At 50.3% G+C, this 21,583-nt stretch overlaps 1 protein-coding gene across 1 annotated transcript in view; it reads right to left on the reverse strand.

Moving 5' to 3' along the window:
• Positions 1 to 401: 401 nt before the first annotated feature.
• Positions 402 to 21,583, reverse strand: part of LOC113960181 (transcription factor HIVEP3-like) — a 121,883-nt gene continuing 100,701 nt past the window's right edge. The window contains 4 exon segments of the mRNA XM_027669599.1: positions 402 to 5,849; positions 5,851 to 6,542; positions 9,231 to 10,285; positions 17,969 to 18,067. Coding sequence (XP_027525400.1) covers positions 5,696 to 5,849; positions 5,851 to 6,542; positions 9,231 to 10,285; positions 17,969 to 18,067 — 2,000 coding nt within the window. The 3' untranslated portion in view covers positions 402 to 5,695.

Genomic DNA, 21,583 nt, shown 5'->3' on the forward strand with positions numbered 1-21,583 from the left:
TTCTCTGTTTTCTAATAGTGTGCTCCCAGGCCAGGCTGGATGGGGCTCTGAGCAACCTGGTTTAGTGGGAGGTGTCGGGGTGGAACAAGATGAGCTTTAAGGTCCCTCCCAACCCAAACCATTCTATGAATTCTGGACCCTGCAGAGCCCCATCACAGCATCCCCCGTGGCTTTTTCTCAGGGTTTCTGTGCTGTGAGGAGGAAAACCTGGAAAAAAATACCAAAATTGTGGCATTTCTTTAGGGCAGAACTTCACCTGCAGCTGGGGGGGTCAGCAGGGATGGCTTGCTGGGGGTGCTGCAACTTAACCCGGGTTTATCCCAACATTCTCCATCATTTCCCAGGTCCCCGAGCCTGTGCTAAATCCAGTGACAATTAAAGACTGCCAGCCATGCAAGTAGTGATATGTTGGGACTTTAAAATTTATTCCAACATGCTATTTTTTTAAAAATACGCCCAGACTGAGCAGACAATCTGAGCTGTAGTAAAGGCAATATTATACTTGTAAAAACTTCTCATTCACAGTACAGATGTCATTTACAATAAGGGTCACAAACATCAAATACTGAGTATTTTTCTTTTTTTTTTTTGTTTTGTTGTTTTTGTGAGTTTTTTGTTCTTTTTGTTTGTTTGTTTGTTTTTACATCAGACTGTGCTTTTACCTGCTTTTTTTTTTTCTTTTTTGCACTGATATAACCATACAGACATTGCAAGATGCAAGTGTAGAAACTGGAGTTAAAATAAAATTACAGGCAAAACTACCAAATTACATTGTAACGCTGTACATATTTACAGTACCATTTTTTGGAATGTATTGCCATTTTAAGAACATATAGAAACTTTCTACAGACTATTCCACTTACAGAATACATACACCTTTTAGAAAAAAAGGCAAATATTTATCTTACATGAGACCATGTATATTAAATTTGCGTACACATTATTATTATTATTATTATTTTACATTACATTTACTAAAGTGATCGTAAGTGCCATCATATCTCAGTAATGAAAACAGATTGGTTTTATGCCATCAGGACTGATTTTTTTTCTTTTTTTCCTTTTTTTTTTTTTGTAAATAATTTACAATATTTTTTTTTGTGTAAATACTGTGCAATAGATGGAAATAATAAAAGAGAAGGGGAAAAAAAAAGGACATGATGAAACGAAGTCAGCAAAGGAAAAGCTACTGCAAGGACAGCAGGGAAGGGCTAGATCAAATCATCAGGGTTTGGCATGAAAATTGGACTAATTTTAATGATTTTCCACAAGTGTATTGCTTGTTCAGGTGCCGTTTCTGTGGATTTTAAAGCAAACCAGGTAAAGTGGGAGTTGGTTTAAGGGAAAAACCAACTGTGCTGCAGATCTGGGGGTGGAGGGGACAGCAGAGCCAGGGGGAGGTTGTGCCTGGCAGGGCTCTGATGGGAAGGACCCCGGGATGTGCTGCTCCAGCTGGGAATCCCAGGGGCATCTCCTGCCCCATCCAGCCCGGGGCAGCTTGGACAGGGCTGGAGTGGGATTTAGAGCAGGGTTTGGAGCAGGGTTTGGAGCAGGGTTTGGGACCAGTGGGTGGCTTGAAGTGCTGGCCAAGGAGTGTCACTTCAGGGACACCTGGAATGTCACCCCTTGGGAGCAGGTGATGAACTACATTTCTCAGTCATAAATTATAAAGTCACAGCTACTTCATCAGGATTTTTCAGAGTTTCCTGCTGTGATTCCTGGGTATCCAGCCAACAGCCTGGGAATAATTGGAGCTGGCAGGGATCTGCTTCAAGGCACGGGGGCGTTTTGGGGAGCCAACAGCCCCCTCTCTTCATCCCATGGCCTGCTCAGCCCTGTAAGACCCTGAGCTCTGTGACCTTGATAAAACCTTGATAAAAATTGCTCAATTCATGCTTAAGCACAAAGAAGTTCCTAAAACTCCAGAAATACTTAAGCTCAAGCCAAGGTACAGGTGCTTTATGAGCTCTGGCTGTGAGTCTTGGTATTTAGGATGACTGTGTCAAGGGATTGTTCCAGAGCACGGGCCAAGTCCTCTGTGCAGGATGATTTCTTGGATGGCACAGCATCTGTTTGCCATGGAATACCTGCAGTCATGGAGCTGCACAAACAGCTTATCAGGGAAGGAAATATCCGAGCAGGGTTTGGGGTGATTACCCACAACAAAGAGGAGCAGCCAGGCCCTGGAGGCCACGTGCCTTCATGGATTATAAATTTAAGAACCTCTGCCACGAGAAAAGCAGGGGATTTGATTTCCACCTGCTGATGAAAAGGAAAGGCTGGGCTCTGCTTTTTCATTTGCCTATTTGCATTATTAATACATTCTCTTGCAAATAATACTGCTAATTGCTCTGCAAAGCATCTGTACTAACCTAACCATCCTTGCAGCCCTTGTGGGAAGCAAAATAGGGTCCATCAGCCCCGTTTTGCAGACAGAACAGACATTCAGAGTGATATTGAAAGCTGTGACCACCAGATGTGACACAGGGGAGCCAAAGGGGGATCCGGGTGGGAACAGCAGCCAGGGGTGACGGCTGGGGCTTGAGCCCTGCTGGGAATAACACCCAAAACCCTCCAAAAATCAGCAACGTTCCTGTGCTCCTTGGCTGAGTAGGAGGCAGGGGGAGACACGTTTGCACAGGGTCACACTAACCCTGCCCGCAGACAGAGATGCTGGTGCCGGCGGGGAGGGGACGCCCTTCCCCGGAGCTCTGAGCTGGCAGTGTGACCATTTAGCCCTTAAATTGCAGTTAGGGGTTTTTTTTGTGAGCCTTTTTGCCTATCCAATAGGCCGTATTGCCCGGGGGAACAGCGTGAAGCACCATTTCAGCCCAGCCAGAGCTTCCCCCTTCTCTGTTGAGAAGCCGAACCGGGTGGAGACTCAGCCCTGGGGGGTTCGTGCCCATCTCCTGAGTTTGCAGCGGCCCCTCCGGTGCCCTCTCCGTGCTGGGTGTGGGATCCGAGCAGGGCGTGGCCCTCACAGCTCCACAGCCCTTCCCCAAAACTCATCTCCCTGCTTTTATTGGCCCTGGCTGAAGAGCCTGGCTGCTCTGCAGCCCAGATGCAGAAAGCTCCAACTCATCCCGAGCTGCTGGAAAAGCTTCAATAATAATAATGATAATAATAATAATAATAATAATAATGACAACAATAAAAACCCATCACAAAAAAAAAAATCAATAAACCAATGTAATGACTTCTGTGTTTTCTTGGGCTTTTTTTCCCCCTCCACTCTGTCCATAAATGACAGAGGGGAACAAAAATCCACGCAAAATATCAACAGGTCAAGGATTCAAATGCAGTTACAGAGAGAAGCTGAAAAAATTTGATCTAGCCCAAACCTCGTGGAAAATGCACCAAAAAAACCCAGGATGCTGAGTGCACAACTGCTGCAGTATTTTTCTTTATGTACAATTTTTTTATATATATATATATATATGTGATATATATATATATATATTTATAATTAAATACAAAAAGCTACCTTGGAATAATGTTAAGAGTGTGACAAAGAGGCAAAAAGTGGCAGAAGTCAGGAGAGTAACTAAATTTGGTGGATGGTTTCCAGGGGTTTCACACCAGCCCTGGCTGAGCACACCTCTCCCAGTCATCCTGATATTAAACACACACTTAAAGCCTGAGAGCTGAACTGAGCTCCAGCCCCTGCTCCTGCCACGGGATCTGAAAAAGATCTGAAAGCAGGACCAGCTTCCAGGCTTGGGGCCAAAAAAGGGGAAATGGGAAAAAGGGAAACTTGATAAAAGTGCTAATTAGGGTATAAATGGGTTCTGGATGTTGTTTGGGTCAGTGTCACAACCTTAATGTTATTTCCATGATATCTCCTTTTGTACTTAATTCCCTTTACAAGAAGAGTAAAAAAAAAAAAAAAAAGAAAAAAACAAAAAAATAAAAAAAATTTTTATTCTTTGCCCGTGAGACGGGAACAGTTCATAGCTCAGAAAGTGTGGCAAGGAAAAATGGTCTTATTCAGGGTTTTATTTGATTTCTTTTTTTTTTTTTTCTTTTTTTTTTTTTTTTTAAAAAGTGTATTACGTACCCGATAAACTGGAACAGCTCTGAAAGAAGAAAGAACTGGTCCACTGGTTAAATAGTTATATCTTTTTTTTACCGTTTTTTTTTTAATCTTAAAATAAAAAAAAAAAAAGAGGTTTGTACAGATTCCATAGACCAGAAAACCCTCTGAAGTAGTAAAGAACCTGCTGTTTGCTGGGGCAAACTCTTGGATATTTGTGTTTTAAAAAGAGAATTAATGTGCCAGAGGGGAACGGCTCCATGGGGTCACTCTGGATTTGGTATCTCTTGGCAGTAGGGGCCTTTGCTCTGCTAGGGATGGGCATCCTTAAAAATCTGCTCTGGCAGAAGTTGCTGTGCATGCAGAACAAGCTGGGTGCAAGCATCAACCACTGAGCATCACCACGTTTGAGCTTCCAAAACACCCCAGGACGGGCCCATCGGCACAAGGGCTGTGCTGGGGACGTTCTGCTGAAAGAAATAAAGGAGGGGAAAATAAGACACAGAGTCACTGGGTGAGATCCAGCCCCGACACGTGCAAAGGAGCAGAGCCCAAACCGCTCCTGCATCCCCAGAGCTCCACGGAGCCAAACCAGCCAGGGCCGGGCTTGGGATGGGATGGGATGGAGGGACTTGGTCTGTGACCAAAAAATGACAGAGGAAAAAACGGTTGCAAGGCTGAGTTTTGTTCCCCTTTTCAAGCGAGGGAGGTGTTCACAGAGGGCTCTGAAGCCCAGCCGGGCCGGGTCTCAGGCACAGCTCTGCCGGGCGGGAGGGGAGGATTAAAGGAGCAGGGGCCGGCTCGGCCAGCGAGAGACACCGATCCTGGCCCTGGGGCTGCATTCCATACATTCCTATGTTCTCGCAGGTCAATCTTTGAACCTTTTTTTTTTGTTTTTTTCTTTTTCTGTCCCTTTTTTTAGAAAAGTGCTTTGCTGGGTCCTGCGGGAGGGAGGGCTGCTCGTGTTCGGCTTTTCTCTCTCTCGGGACCGTTTCTCTCCCTTCGAACGCCCCTCCCCTGCTCGAGGAAGTGCTACTTTCACGTACAAGTTCAGGGTAAACACGTTTTTTTTTTCAAATGTAAAGCAGTTTCATCTGTTTAAAGCACAACCATAGGCAACCAGGGGGATGCAAGGAAAAAAAAATACCAAGCACTTTGCAGGAATTAAATAAAGCATGTAATAAATACGAATCATAAACTTCTGTACACAGGAGCAAGGGTTTGGGTTTTTTCCTTTTTTTTTTTAATCATTTAATCAATATAAAAAAAAGTTTTTTCTGTTTTTTTTTTGTTTTCAGTGCATTTTCTTCCTTTTAAAATGCTTAACCCTTTCCTTTCTGCATCTCTCAGGCCCAGAATTACGCACACCTAAATGGCAAAAAAGACAAAGGTCTAACAAACCCCCTTTCCAAAAAACTCTAAAAAAATATTCACAGCCTCAAACAGTTTTGTACATTTCAAGCAACAAAAGGTATAGAAAAAGGCACAAGTAACTGCATACATGTGGAGATAATACCAGACTGGGACAAAGAAAACCAGGACTTTTCCATGGGTTTGGTCATTCACTAGAGTGCTTCTTATCGGTGATTATACTAAAGGAAATAGTGTTGAAAATGTCTGTTGATTTTACAGAGGAAGCCTAAAGGTGGAACAGATGGAGGTTTAAGTACTTCCCGCGTTTTCATCCACCTTTGTTTGAGTTTGACCTAAAGCTGCGTGCTCTGGGTGGGGGCTGCTCTTCCCGGAGGTGCCCCCTTGGTGCCCGGGCTCCCCGGAGAGGTTCCTGGGGCGCAGGGACAGGGGGTGGCTGGGCGGGGGCTCCGGGGGGGCAGCGGGGGCTGCTGCCGCCGTCACACGGGGGGGCATCTGAGATGAAAGTGCAGGGTGACTCAACAGAAGTGCTCGAGCTGCCAGATTGCTTCTTGCCCGTTTTTTGGGGGGGTTCTTCCTCCCCGCTCGTCGGAGGCTTTGGACAGTGCTCGTGGGGTGTGCTGGGGCTGCCCGGGCCCGCCCGCTCCTCTGGGCTGGGCTCAGCCAGCGCTTGTACCCTGTGTTCCTCCTGCTCTGGCTGCTGCCGAAGCTCACTAGTCCTCATTTTCTCCTCCAAATAACCCCCACTCAGCTCCGGGGACAGCGCGTACTTGGAAACCTTCGCAGCCGGGGACGCGGCCGCCGCTGGGATTTGCGGCTCCTCATCCCCCTTGGGAGCCCGGCCGAACTCCGCCACGGCTCCGCTTCCAGAGGCGAAGTATCCGGCTTGTAGGGACACCACGGAGCTGGGCACCAGGCTGGGGTGGGAGCTGGGCCTGGCCTGGACCATCTGGATGCCCCCGATGGGGATCATGGGGTACGGGGTCCTGGTGAGCTGCTGCGAGTGCAGCGGGAGGTGGCTGAAGACGTTCTCCTCCCCTCGGGCCGGGGCGTGGAGGTCGTGCGGTGCCTGCAGGGGCCGGGAGCAGACGGGCTGGGTGGGGCCAGGGGAGCGTGGTGGGCTTCGGGGCTCGATCTTCTGTGCCAGAGAGGGAAAAGAAAGAGCTGGATCAGTGCAGGGAACGAGTTACACCTTTAGCACCACTAATGCTCACTACTAGGATTGGGTTCAGCATCTGATTCTAATCAATCGACCACGGAAGATGAGGAGATCCAAACCTTTAAGGAAAGGAGCAACACAACCCACAGCGTTTGCCTTCTGGCTACAAATGTGCTGTGGTCTGCTGGGGCACAGATCCAGGGCTTTGGCTTAGGCTTGGATCGTTATAAAATCAGGAATGGTTTGGGTTGCAGGGGGCCATTAAGGGTCATCTTCCACTAGACCAGGTTGCTCCAAGCGCTGTCCAACCTGGTCTTGAATGTTCCAGGGATGGGTCACGTACTACTTCTCTGGGCAACCTGTGCCAGGGCCTCCTCACTCTCCTGGTAAAAAATGTCTTCCTTGTATCTAGTCTGAATGTCCCCTCTTTCAGTTTAAAACCACCACCCCTCGTCCTACTCTCAGAGCTGCCTCTGAAAGCCCAGCAGAGGATGGCAGTGGTTGCTGCCATCAGAGCTGCTTTGGAGCCCTTTATCAGCCCTGGGTTCCTGAGAGCCCAGAATAATGTTATTTATTTTTTACTGTACTTTCTTACAGCAGGATTGCACCCTCCCAGCTGCTCATTGCAAGGATGCTTCAGACCGAGTGAGAGGCATCACTAACTCTGGTTTGACCAAAGCACACCCAGTGTGGCCCCACCACCACCCTCATGGGTGAGATTTGCTCTAGAAACCAAGGGTTAAGGCCCTACAATTTTACCTTTTCCTCTTTCTCTCTCGGTGCTTCCCATAGTTTCCTAATGTACATCATGGAGAGATATGGGGCTAAACAGAAAGGGATTAATTAGTGATGAGGTCATAACTAAACCCCTCCATAGGACTCCCAAGAAAGGGAAGCAACAGAAACTGAAATCAACTTTCCACTGAGATGGGTTAGTGACAAAGTGTGAGGATCCATTTCATTTCTTTGTAGGATTATGGAGAACAATTTCCTGACCCTGCAAGCTGGATCTCTATGAAGAGGTGACAGAGGAAAGCAGCAAAAGAGGGCAGAAAGGAGACAACACAAGAGCCACCGAAGGTGGTGGGTACTTGGTCAGCCCAAACACTTGCTAAATGTCACTTATCCACATGAAGTCTTGGCCAAATCACTGTAGGGATGCTGGGAACCCCCAAACAAATGATCTTAATGGTGCAACAGCCACCAGAAAGAGGAACTGCCTTCTGCAAGGGCCAGAGGGAAGAGAGATGGTCGTGGTAGGACTGGACAGAAAGCCTTACACTGAAACTAAGCTAAGATCATCTTCGAGCTCTGTTTAGGATCTGATAAATCCCCCTCTGGTCTCTCTGTCTCTTGTAGCCTTACCAGGAATGTAATTGTGCAGTGAAAACCCTGCTGTCCATCTTGCTGAGAAATGGAAGTTTTCCATTCAGGTAATTTTTGTTGCTTTGGAGACACATGAGCAAAGCAACAGCAGTGGCTCTGGGAGAATGAAAAGAGCAGGAACATGGAGTAAAAAGGTGGTTGAGAAGAAGCTGAAAGGTGAGAACGGGCAGAAAAGCAGGGGCTTATTATCTTCTGCTGTGGATGTGGAAGCTTAGGGGAGTTGCTCCAAGTAGGGGGGGTGAGCAGTTGTCCTGACAGAGATGCTTCAGAGCGGAAGGATGGGGGTTTCCAGAGCCCTGAGATTCCCCCAAGGAGTTAATTGACAGGAAAGGGAAATAGCATTAAAGCAAAGGTTTGGACCTAAAGGAAAGGACAGTCTCTGAGAAGGTGAGACAAAGACTGGTAGTGGGAAGCAGAAGGAAGGCAGCACCACGAGAACATCAGCATGGACATGGAAGGAACACACAGGGGGCAGCGTGGCTGCTCTGGAAAGGACCTGGGCCAGCATCTGCCATGGTTCTCCAGGGGCTGTGTAAAGGCCTCTCTTCCCAGTGCAGCCCCTAAGGGTGGAGTCTCTCCTCACAGCAGTGTCACAGCAGAGCAACTCATGTTCACTGGCACAAATTACAGCAGAGCCAGGCACTCCAGAGGAATGGGAAACATTGCACCACACCAGATATTAACCCACTGGAGCAGTGGGAGGAATGTGCCACTGCCCTTTACCCAGAGGGTTTGGTATGTCCAGCAGAAACATTCAATAGTTTTCTGGACCCAGTGGGAAACACCTCTCTGTGCTGAAGAGAGAAGCGAGATGGAATCAGAGATGTCCAAAGAAACATTTCTCAGCAGTTCTTCTACCAGAGGTCTAACACAGCCCAGGAGGCACCAAGGGCTGTTTCAGATCTGGTTCGGGTCACTGCCCAGTGAAGAACTGTCACAGCTTCCCCCCAGCTGGGGAGATCTCAGAGATGGGTTTGGAATTCCCAGGAACAAAAAGGCTCTTAGTGACAATCGGTCATTAGTGTTTGTCCTTGCTGCTTGTCTCAGCAGGACACAGGTTGGGTCAGGGGTGGAAATAACCCGCTGGAGAAGGGACAACTTTATTTCTCTTCAACTGAGAAGGGCAGGACCCAAATGGGTGCAAAGCCCATTGCTGCCCACTGTCCCTTGTCTGTGACATTGGTCACAGAGTCACCGTGCCCTTGGCATGACAACCTTCCTTAAAGGCCACAGCAGAGAACCTGCTGTGGAGTTTAGGAGGCAGGAGGGGACTGAACTTACCAGCTTGGACTCGTAGAGCTGTATGTTTTTGCCAAAGAACCTGTGAGGTAGAGGCATCGAAGATAATATCCCGTGCTGGGCTTGATATGAGCTTGGAACTTTGTCATCTGCTGCTGATTTGCTCATGCCAGGCAAGTCCTCTTTTCCTGGGAATGGGTACCTGGGTGACTCCAGGGAGCCTGGAGACAAGACTTTCTTCAGGGATAAGTATCTGACGGATGACACGTCTCTGCTGGGTGAGGAGTGTCTCCCAGGGGAGACCTCTCCTTCTGGGGGGAGCTGTGCTCGTGGGGACAGCTCTCTCCTGGGGGACAGATGCCTGCTGGGTGACAGCTCAAGCCTTGGTGACACACATCTGAGAGGAGATGCCTCTCTCCTGGGAGAGACCCTCTGGCAAGGAGACAGCCCCCTCCCCGGGGACAGGCACCTCAGAGAGGACAGTTCTGCAGTGGGGGAGAACCTCTTGGGTGACGTTTCGTTTTTGGTTAACAAGTGCTTCCTCGCCATCATTGGTCTGCTGCCACCCCTGCCAGAGTCCTGGCTGGGAGACCACCTTCTCCTGGGGGAGGTGTCCTTGGAGGGTGACAGGTCCATGGCCAAGGACATCTGTGGCCTGGTGATGGACTCTCTTCCAGCAGAAGCCAATTGTTCGGTGGAGGTCAAAGCTGGTCTGTGGAGACTCAAGAAGCTGTGGCACACAGCAATGTCACTGCTGTCTGCTGACCACTTGGTTTCCAGCCCTGAGGACGAGGCCTGCTGGCCTTCACCTGCTTTTTGGGTGCTGGAAACGGCGTCTTGGGCTAAGGATGATGCTGTTTCAGTGCCTTCCTCTTGAGAAGATGGAGAGCCACCTGAAGAGTGCAGCAGGAGGGTGGTGTGTGTGCCTTCAGGCAACTTCAGAGGGGGCTCATCTTGGCTCTCCTCCTCCTCCTCATCCTCCTCATCCTCATTGTCATCATCATCGTCAGATTCCTCGAGGTCTGAAAACTGGTGTTCCTCAACTGGCTCGGATCCCTCCCGCCCCTCAGAGTCCTGGAATAGGTCTTCACTGGTTCCTGGGGGCATGGAAAACACAAAACAGAGTCAAACACACACACAGGGGCTGTGCTAAACCTGCTCATGAGTTCTAAGGGCACAAGAAGAGAGAGGACTTGGCTCTTTTCTAGACCTGATCAGTCCTGCCCTCTGTGCCAACTTCAATCCCAATATTCCCAGTAGACTCCAGTGAATCCCACCTCAGGGACCTCCTGCTCTATCCCAATTTCAATTCCAGCCATTGCTCTGTCAACACATAGAGAAAAAGGCCCTTAAGAGATGATGGAAATGGCAGCACTGTCAGCTTGAGTGGGGATTTTATGAGTATTTGTTGCAATGGTGTCTCCAAAAACATGTCAAAGTTCCCCTCCTCCATGTGCTGGGCCTTTTCCTGCCTAGAGTTCCTGGCAGTTAAACATTAACAAGACAGGCCTTTTACTAAAAATCAAACAATAGGGTTGACAAACCCTCTGTGGATTTTCCCTTGATTGGATAAATTCCAGCTGTGATACAGATACTCCTTTGTGGCAGAGGGTTTGGGGTCTGTGTGTGGAAGGCCTTGCACGGCTGTGCTTTGTAAATCAGGGCTTGTAAACAGTGAGGGAGATACAGAAAGCAAATTGTAAAGGATTGTAAATACTTCTGCAGGTAAAAACACAGCATCTCTCTCCTGCTCTGAGGGCCAGCAGGAGCCTTCTGAGCTCAGCACAAGCTCCCAGACAGGTCCGTGCTGGCTCCCCCTGTGCTCTGCTCTGAACAGACACAAAGCTGCTGTTCCCAGATGTGCAGCGATCCCGGCAAAGTGCGAGCTCAGCCCCGAGAGGTCCGTCGGGAGCAGCCACTGGATGTCACTGCAGCTCCAGGAACTGCTCTGGCAGGAGCTGCGAGTGCCCCCGCTCTGGAGGGGCCGATCATCACCAGTTCACCGAGCTCTGCCCGCGCCGAGCACCCCGAGGATGGGGCAGAGCTGCTGGGACACACCTGGCTCTGGAATCCTGGATGCTGCTCTGGCACCGGTGTGGAGCCAACTGCAGCCCTGCTGGCCCCTGTCCCCAGGAGCTCAGCCGGGGACACTGTTTCCCCTCTGCTGAGCACTGGAGCAGTTTCCCTTTCAGAGCTGCCATCTGTCAGCAGGACCAGCCCCAGGGGACAGCAAAGGGAGCTGATCCTGAGGTCACCTGGAGCTGGTTTGCAGAGGGGACATGAACTGGAGCTGATGCTGAGGCTGGACCTCACCTGGCAGGTGGTTTGCAGAGGGGACACAGCCTCACAGCAAGAACTCACTCTGAGCCGTGAATAAAACATCTAATTTTGTTTATTTGGAATACCAGGGCCTTACTAAATGCTCATGAAGTATTTGGCATGACCAGTGACAGGCATTTTCCCATGGCTGATTATCCATCCAAGACTCAGCCTGAAAACTGAGATAGAAAGGAGCTTCTCATTTGCTTCCCATCCCATTTCCAAATCTCTGTTTACTGGTCCATAAAGCTAGAACTCTGCCAGCATGGAGGGAAGGACCAGCTCTCCATGGACAGCCCAGCCTGCACTGCAAAGCCCTCCACAGTGAGGGGGGTCCTGGGCCCAGGGTCCAGTGCAGGACTGTTTGCAAACTCCCCAAGGAACTGAGCTCAGAAGAAACATTATTCCAAACAAGCAGCTCTCCCAGCTGCAGGGTGAGCCCTGCATATTTCTGGCTTGGAAAAGGAATGTGCTTCCCTGTCAGAGCCATGAGCCAGCCCCTGATTGTGCTGTTGGGGTTTGACATCTCGAGGGGTTGGGACAGACAGTGCCTCGCCCTCGGAGAGCCTTGCCCTGGGTGGGCTCAGATTTTGGCCCCAGTCACACCAGGGATGGGCACTGGCCAAGGGCAGGAGTCTGCAGGGAGGGGAACATGAGGCCAGTTTGCATTTGCCACCACGGGACACGGTTCAGTGAGTCCTGGGACAGCCCCAAGGGAATCTGACTTGTCTCCTGACATGATTCCAGCAGGCAGGAACAGAGCTCAGACCTCAGTCTGGGCTTCTGGCAACCCAGATCCATCTGCTGAGCTCATGGGGAGAGAAGGGGCAGGTCAGGAGAAGACAGAGAGGGAGGGAGGGAGGGAAGGATGGAGGAAGGAAGAGAGAGGGAACTAGTGAGAATGTGTCCTGTTGATGGCTTTGGCTGAGGGTTCGACTCCATTTCATTTCCATTTTATGTCACTATTTATTCTGTGGTTATTCCACCCAACTGGTAGCAAAACCAAGGCAGGAGTGAGGAATTATACTCCAATCTCCTTTTATAGTAACACCCTTTGCTTTCTTCGGCCCCTTAAATAGAAATAAAAACGATCAAGTGAAATATAACCCCAGTTTAAAATAATCCAGGGAATTTTAGGAACTGCTGCTCCCCAAAGGAAAGCACAGCAACCTTCCTGCTCTGCTTTGTGTCAAGTGGAAATTCTAGTCCTTTTTTTATTATTTAATTAAAATAGTCCTTTGATTTCTAGTTCTGACCCTCTTTGCAAAGAAGAGAGAGGACACTGTGGTTACTCTTTGCAACCCCCCACTCTGAGAACAAGGTGTGACACAGCTGTGAGCTCTGATTTCTCATGCACCTTTCTGCCATTTTTATGTTATTTTCTCATCCATCCAAATAGCCCCAATCATTACAGGACAAAATCCCATTTTCTGACCATCTTCTTGGCTGCCTTAGTTAGTGTTTACTTGACATTTGTGAGCAATGGGCCTCCTTGCTCCTGGAGCAGAATTTCAATTTCAGTAGAAGTCCAGTGTTGGCTTTAACCAGGTGAAAAAGAAGCTGGGAGGGGAGCAAGGAAACATGCCCTGATCCCACACCTTCCCAAGTGCACCTTCCTGCATTCCTGCCTGGCAGCCCATCCCCTTTACACAAACACCAGGGATCTGCCTCCATGGGAGGAAATGGGGACTTTGTATTTTTTTTTTTTTTGGTAATTCTAAAATTACACGGATTTCTTGCATAATGCAATAAATTCCAGACAGCACAAGGCATTCCAGGAGCAGCCTCACAGCCAACAGCAACATGGGGAGGGGAGTCCCTTCCAGGAACCCTCTGCAGCCAGGGGGGCTCAGCACTGTCCAACCTCAAACACTGGGGGGTCAAGGATTTCCTGGTGGCCAACACCAAGTGCCCCAGCTGATGGTCCCATCCTGCTGCCTGAGTGCTCTCCCAGCTGACCTGGGGATGCCCACAGACCTTCCTGGGGCTTTTCAGACCTTCTCTATCCATGAGGCCGAAGGCTGAGAGCAGCTCAGCCTCATCCTCTCCCAGACCTCCCTTTTCCTGAGCCTGGCAGGGCTTTCACACCCATGGGGATTTTCACAACACTCACCCAGGGCATTAATCCTGTGTGACCCAGGGGTGAATGGCTCTGGAATCACAAAGGAAAACATTCCCCTGGCCTGCTGAAGGGAGCCCTGATGTCCTCAGAGCTCCAGCTCCACAGAGCATAAATAGGATGTTGGATTTTCAGGTTTTCAGCAGTGACACTCAATTAATGTGATTCATTAGTTCTATAATGGAAAGGTTTAAAATAACAGTTGTTCTTTTAGAATTATGCAACCAATATTTCAGAGGCACTTTCCTCTCTTCCCAACCAGCTTTGATTATAGACTCAGGAATGCTTTGGTTTGGAAGGGACCTTAAAGATCATCTCGTTCCACCCCCTGCCATGGGCAGGGACACCTCCCATTAGCCCAGGTTGCTCCAAGCCCCATCCAACCTGGCCTTGGACACTTCCAGGGATCCAGGGGCAGCCACAGTTTCTCTAGGCAACCTGTGCCAGGGCCTCCCCAGCCTCACAGACAACAATTCCTTCCCAATATCCCATCTCTCCCTGCCCTCTGGCAGTGGGAAGCCATTCCCTGTGTCCTGTCCCTCCATCCCTTGTCCCCAGTCCCTCTCCAGCTCTCCTGGAGCCCCTTTAGGCCCTGCAAGGGGCTCTCAGGTCTCCCTGGAGCCTTCTCTTCTCCAGGGGAACCCCTCCAGCTCTCCCAGCCTGGCTCCAGAGCAGAAGGGCTCCAGCCCTGGAGTATCTCCATGACTTTAGTGACCTGCAGAAGCATCACCCATGTGTGGTGTAAGAGCAGGGAGAGATTTCTGGAGACTATCAGCAAATCAATTGTTTAAAGTGAGTTCCTGGGCTGAAAGATTTTTCCAGCAATCCCACATGGAGCAGTCTCCCTCTCCCACTGCTCCCACCACACCAACACTTCTCCCTTGGGACTGGGTTTGCTTTTGGCCATGTCCTGCTTTGGAAAGGGCACAGCAAAGCCCAGCGCAGCTCTGCCTGGTGGAAAGGTTGTTCTGAAGAGCTGGAGAAGAGCCAAGAGCTCAGGAAGATTTAAAAGGAAGAAAACCATCTTGTGAGGTGGAGTCAGCCAGGTCAGACATCCTCAGCCTTGGCTGGATATTTATTCTGCATGGCCTGGGAGAGCTCTTGGTCCATCCCTGGGCACCAGGAAAGGCACTGGGCAAGGGACAAAGGGGGCTGGCAGTGCTGGCTCTTCCTTTCTCCTTTGTCCTCCATCCCTGATCTCCCAGGTGACCACAGTGGGGCTGAGCCAGAAGCCAAACCTGAAAGGGAAGGGGAGCACTGCCCTGGGGATCCCTGGGCTTTGGGACTGGTAACCAGAGGGACTTCTCAGGTGTCTCCTCCAGCTTGTGTAGAGAATCACAGAATGTTCTGAGTTGGAAGGGACCCACAAGGGTCAGAGTCCAACCCTTCAGTGAATGGCCCATATGGGATCAAACCACACCCTGGGTGTTTTCAGCCCCAGGATCCAACCAGCTGAGCTCATCTCTGCTGAGCCATGGTCAGTTCAGGTCAAGAGACACATCTGACCCAGGACAGGGCAGTGCCAAAGCCCCACAGCCCCCTCAGCTTGTTCTCTGTTGCATCTCTGTTCCCCCAACCCAGAGCAGCCCCATCCAGCCCCCTGGGCAGGAATGCTGAGTCCCAAACTGTGCTCAGCACTTTTTGGCAGTGTGGTCGATGGGCTGAGCCACAGGGGGTTGGTTGTTGGTTGCTCCTGCAGTTGAGATGATGGTGTGTCAGTGCCTGCAAACATCCCCAGCACTTCACTAACCAGTGTGGAGATCCCCCAAGGGTTCAGCACGGCAGGGGCAGCATTTCTAAGCTTTAATATCCAAAAATTCAGCCATAAAGCACCTTGGAGGTGCCAGTGGGCCATGCCTGGTGGGCACAGTGTCCCCAGCCCTGTGACACCCTGGCACCACCCCAGCACAAGGAGCTGCAGCTGCAGCAGAGCCAACCCTGTCCTGCAGGGAAACACTGAGTGATTTTTAATCACCTGTGGAGGAGGAGTGTGTGACACTGCCCAGGTCCCAGGAACAGCCCCGTTCCCAATAAGGTCTGGGATGGACCTGCCCCCAGCAGGGGAGTGGGGTGATAAGCAGTGTTTGTTGTTCCTGCCCAGTCCACATTCCCTGGCTCCCACTCCAGGGCTGGCTCAGCTGATGTTCACTTTACAAAAATAACTCTGGCACCCTGTGGTTGATGGAGTTCATTTTAACCCCTTGTCAGCAAACCCTCGTGTGCTGGGGCAGAATGAGGACCAGGGATGGGGGGATCAAACTTGTCTGGGGTGAGACAGGGGCTGAAACAGGGAAAAAGCTGCTGAAGTCACCGAAAAGGGCTGCTTTCACCCTGGGACTGCTGGGGTGGCAGCCAGGAAGGGGCAGTGGTGTTGTGGTCATGCAATACAAACAGGAACACCCCCCTGCTCTGTGGCACCGGGGGTTTTATCCAGGAATAAATTCCCTGGGACACAGACAGTGCTGTGGGCTCTGCCTGTAGATGGGCCCAGGCACCAGTGCCTCCAGATGCAGCTCAAGTTTGCACTGGGAATTTGGAGCAGCCTGGGATCAGCCACATACAGTAAGTTGGACAAGTCCCTAGAAGATGCTCCTGGTGGAAAAGTCCTTCTCTGAAGGCTCTTTCATGAGAAAAGTATCATCTGTGTTCCCAGAGCCTTTTCCCCTCTAGAACTCTGCAATGTTTCCCATAAATGTGAATGGCCTGCTGAATGCAAAAGACCCCAAATTTCATGGGGACTTGAGCTCTTCTGCCCCTAAAGCTTCATCCCCATCATTCCTCTGACCCCTGAACATTCAGGGTCTTGCTGAAGGACACAGAATAGCAACAATCAGAACATCCAACTGCTCCCTGGGGACCCACAGCCTGACCCTTCCCAGCCTCCAGTCGTTTGGGTTAAAGAGCCTTTCCTGGCACAAACTGCCAAGTACACCTGAGACTGCCCTGTGTTTCTTCATCTCCCAGTCTGGAGTTCTTCCTCAACTTTTCTGATGGAGACAGGAGTGGTTGTCTCAGAAGGAGACAAGGAGACTCCTTGGGAGGCCTGCAGGGAAATGCAGCTGCACACACCTTAAACCAGGGGGGAAATGAGCAGATAAGAGAGTCCTTCTCCAAGAACAGACTCACTCCTGAATCTGCAGAGCCCTGGACAGACTTTGTGTGTGTGTTTGTTCAGAAGGAGATGAAAGAAGGAAGCAGGTGAGTCAGGGGAAATGTATCTTCTCGTAAAGCACTCGCAATGATGCCACTAAATGTCAGAGACCCATGTTATTTTGGTTTCCCTGGCTCTTTCCCTGCTGAGAAATCTTCCAGATAGTTTCTGACCTGCATGATTCACCTTCATCCTGCCCATGGACACATGAGAGTAAGGGATGAGGGAAGCAGGTTCCCCCTGTGATGTCCCTGGGATCCCCAGTGCCTCCAGATGCAGCCCAGGTTTGCACTGGGAATTTGGAGCAGCCTGGGATCAGCCACATACAGTAAGTTGGACAGGTCCCTAGAAGATGATCCTGGTGGAAAAGCCCTTCTCTGAAGGCCCTTTCAGGAGAAGAGTATCACCTGATCCCTGATATTCCTGCATTGCTGGTGTCCATCCCCCCTGCAGGAACATCCCCACTGCCTGCAGGGGCCATAGGCTGAAGGGTCACCCTCACTCTCACCACCTTGGCTCCAGTAAAATGGGCTGCCAGACCCTAATCTGGGGTGCCAGGGCTGGTTTTTCTCCTCCACCCATCAAACTGTGCTTGCAGCACCAAAGTGGGGGTTCACAGCCTCAGGAAATGCATCCTCGGGGTAGGTCCCATTTTGCTGCTTCGAGACTCCCTCCACATCCAGGAGAGACCTGGGCTCTTCCAGAGCAGTCAGGCTCCTCAGCTCCCTGCTACAGACACCCCAAAACACCTTCTCATGCCACAGGTTCACTATTTATTCTGATGCACAGAGCCCACCCACAGTGCTGGGCCATGTTTAGGGTGCTGCCCACCCACCCCTGTGCTCTGTCTGCAGCCAAAGTACTTCAGGCAGAGTCACAGAATCATTAAGGTTGGAAAAGACCTCCAAGATCACCAAGTCCAACCATCAACCAGCACCACCACTACATTCACCTCTAACACACAACCTCCAGCAAGGAGACACGAGCTCCCAGCCTGTCCCACTGGTGCAGCCCCCTGGGATGGCCCCAAAACCCACACACAGAGAAACCTCCCCTGGCTGCTGGAAGGAGCCTGGACTCAATAAAACCTTTCCACATCTTTGGAAGGATGATCCATGGAGCTCCTGCCCTCTCTCAGCATCAACAGCAGGTTTATAATGTTTATAATGTTTATAATGTGAAGGATTTTACCTTCTTCGGCTTCCAGATCCACCAGTGAAGATACCAACACGCCCATCTCCTGACATTTTTTGCTGTGGGCCTTTGACTTCATGTGTTTAGTCAGATTCCCTGAAAAGAAGCAGAAAACAGATTTTGGTCAAATATGGCTCTTTTTTCAGGTTCTTTTTTCATCAGTTACAAGTCAAAACTGTGGCTCTGAGCCAGACAAAGACCCCTGACTGTCCCCAGGCCACTGTCCTTGACAAATACGCTGTGACACAAGGCCAAGTCCTCCCTTTATCCCTTTGCTGCTGCACTGGGGTGCAAGAGGAGGTGCTGGAAGGGTCGTGTGACCTTTCAGGTGTTGTGGAACCTGAAAAAGCTGCTGGGACACAGTTTTGGGCTTGGGGGGAAGAGAAGTCCTGGGTTGCTCTCAGCTGTGAGGGTGCAGCAAAGGAAAAATGGTAGGAAAGTAGGGCAGAGAAACATCTCAATGTAGCATCACCTCCCAGCCCATCCCAGCACACCTGGAGGGGAGAAGCTCCTCAGCACCACAGGGTTGGTTCTACCCTGGTTCAAAACAACTGCAGATGTGGCACTTGGGGACATGGTTTAGCCTTGGCAGTGCTGGGTTAGGTTGAACTCAGTGATCTTAGAGGGCTTTTCCAACCTTAACAATGTCACGATTCTACAATAAAAGAGGGTTTGAGTTGACAGCAACAAGGAAAAAAAAACCCCTCTTTTCCCCCAGGATGGCTCAGGGGCTCTGGCACGAACCAAAGTGCCAGGGAAAAGTTCTGAGGAGTCCTGGATACCCTCTGGGACATGGGGTCTGCCAGCACTGAGAAAATGAGGTTTTCTTGGGGCCAGGGTGGGAAGAGCAGCCCCTGGGAAGGGGAGGAGGGGCTGTGGGGGACATTGGTCCCTGCTCTGGGCCAGGGGGATGAGAAAACTGGAGAGCATCCTCAGGGAGCACCTCTCTAATTCCACCTCCCACCTCTCAGGTTAATTAGACAGTTATTAACCCCACTCACAGCCAAGGGAAATGCTGAACAAAGGGGAACATTTGTCCAAGGGGGAAAAGGAGGTGGAACAGAGAGAAAAACAAAGGGTAGGAGAAATAAAGAAATAAAAAAAAAGGTCCCATTTTACCTGTTGTCTCCACCTATTATAAAAATATATATTTAAAAATATATTTACAAATATATATATTTTATAAATATCTAAATATATATTTATAATTATATATTTTTATATAAATATATTCATGAATGTATATGTATAATTCATCATAAATGGTTTGGGGTGGAAGGGACCTTAAAGCCCATCTCATTCCACCCCCTGCCATGGGCAGGGACACCTTCCACCAGCTCCAAGCCCCATCCAACCTGGCCTTGGACACTTCCAGGAATGGGATTTATGGGCTGAGGAGGATGAGAAGAACCCTGGGCTCTGTTGAAGCTCCACCAAGGGCTGTTTAATTCCCCAGCACAGCCCAGGAGCTGGCCGAGCACTCCCCATTCCCAGGATGTGCCATCAGCCCTCCTGGGAGCTGCCTTGGAGGGGAGGAAGGAACACCAGGCTTGTTTTTCTCTCCAAAATTAAAATAAAAAAAGAGGAAAAAGTGAATTCTCTGACTTTATTGCAACGTTCCCTGCAGGCTGAGCTCCCTCAGCTGGTGTCCTGCAACCCACAGAGTCCCCAGGTCCCTGAGCTGGTGGAGCACAGAGGGCCTCTACAACCTCTGCTCTGCTGCTCTGGACAGCAGAAATAAATAAGCAGCTGTTCACTGGAGCAGAGAATTACCTGTGACACCCTCACATCTCAGAAGAGTCCCATAACCACCTCACTCAGTTTCTCTTCAGCCCATGAATTATTTATTTAGCCCATTTTATCCAAAATGGAACAGCTCCAACAGGAAAGACCAGGAGAGACAAAGGCTGACTATATATCCTTGTGTATCTGGCACCCAACCTGGATGTGGATTCAAGGGATATTTAATAATTTAAATGCAGCAAACCAGCTCCAGTAAGAGAGATTTATTATTTTTCAGCTGAAATACCCTCAGCCCCACAGTGAGGACACTCAGGTGGGAGGAGCAGGCCAGCCTGGCTCAGGTCCTTGCTCCAGATCAAACCCAAACCCCTCTTTCTCCACCTTGGGCCAGGAGTTTTGTTGTGGACCCAAAGACACCCAGTGAGACAAGAGATGTTCTCGTGGTTCCAGTGAATCACCATTGTCTGAACATGAAAAACTGTCCCAATGAAAAGTCTCCAACAAGGCCAAATCGTGGCCTCATGGAACTGGAATTTAATGTTGGATCTGACTTGGAAAAATACAAACTGAGTCAAAGTGTTGAAATCAAGCCCTGCTGCTGCTGCCTGTCCATCACAGCCGTGCCAGCCTGGCTGGCAGAGGGACTCAGCTCTGCCCAGCCCCACAGCAAAGCCCTGCCTGGAGCCCCTGCAGGGACAAGAGACAGAAAATCAGCCCAAGGAAACCCTGCTGGGCCCAGAGGGTCCTTGGTTCTCTCTGTGGCACCCCTGAGCTCAGCTGTGATGCCACGGTGTGGCACCCACCAGGAATTTTGGTGCTGCCACAGCCCCCAGACAAGCTCAGGAATTCCCTGTTCTACATCCCCCTGGCTTTGGCTGCACCAGGAGGGGATTACATTGATTCCTGAGGGGATAACATTAATTCCTGAGGGGAGGGGACTGCTGAAGGCAGTGTCTGGGGCAGGACTGCAGCCCCCCTGTACTGCAGGGGCCAGGGGGATGGGATAACTCGTGGGCACCTCTCTAATTCCACCTCCCAAATGACAGGCAGGTTAATTAGACAGTAATTAACCCCACTTACAGCCAAGGGAAATGCTGAACAAAGGAACATTTGTCCGAGAGGGGAAAGTAGTTGGGACAGAGAGAAAAATAAAGGGTAGGGGAATAAAGCTGAAATTCTCAGTGGGCCTCAGTGGCCACCGTGGCCCCCTTGGCTGCCCAAAGGCTGCTGGGACACAAAGGTCCCTCCTGCTCCCTCAGCCCCAGGGCCTTCTCATCCCTCTCACTCTCCCTTGCTGCTGCAGGAGCAGGGCAGGATGAGATCTCAGCCCCCAGCCCTCCACTCCCTGCCCTCTGCTGAGCCCCAGCTCCCTCGTGAGCAGCACTTTGGGTTCCCAAACGCTGCCAGAAGCCACCAGTGTCACTTCCCTTTTCCTCTGCCTTCCCTGGAGGCAGCTGTCCTTGTGCAAGGCATCCCTTGGCTGCTGCCCTTCCTGCCCCAGCAGGCTCAGGGGGAGCTGGAGTCACAGCACAGGCAGTGCCAACCCCTGTGCCAACGAGTTCGTGCCAAACACCAAAGCACCAACTCATTGCAAAACTTGCTTTCCTTCCCCCTCTACTTTTTTTCTGCTTTCTCTCTTCCCTCACCCTCCTTTGGCCAAACACCAAAGCACCAACTCATTGCAAGTGTTGCTTTCCTTCCACTTCTCCTTTTTTCTGCTTTCTCTCTTCCTTCGTCCTCCTTTGTTCACCCAACACTGATGAACGAGATCACCCTGCAAAGCTCTGGGTGCAAATCTCCCCCTGCCCATCCCAGCACACCAAGAGAAATCCCAACAAAACAGAGGGATGCTGGAATCCTTTCAGGGAA

The sequence above is a fragment of the Corapipo altera genome, unplaced genomic scaffold (genome assembly GCF_003945725.1).
Source record: "Corapipo altera isolate COAL_440 unplaced genomic scaffold, ASM394572v1 251, whole genome shotgun sequence".
Lineage (NCBI taxonomy): Eukaryota > Metazoa > Chordata > Aves > Passeriformes > Pipridae > Corapipo > Corapipo altera.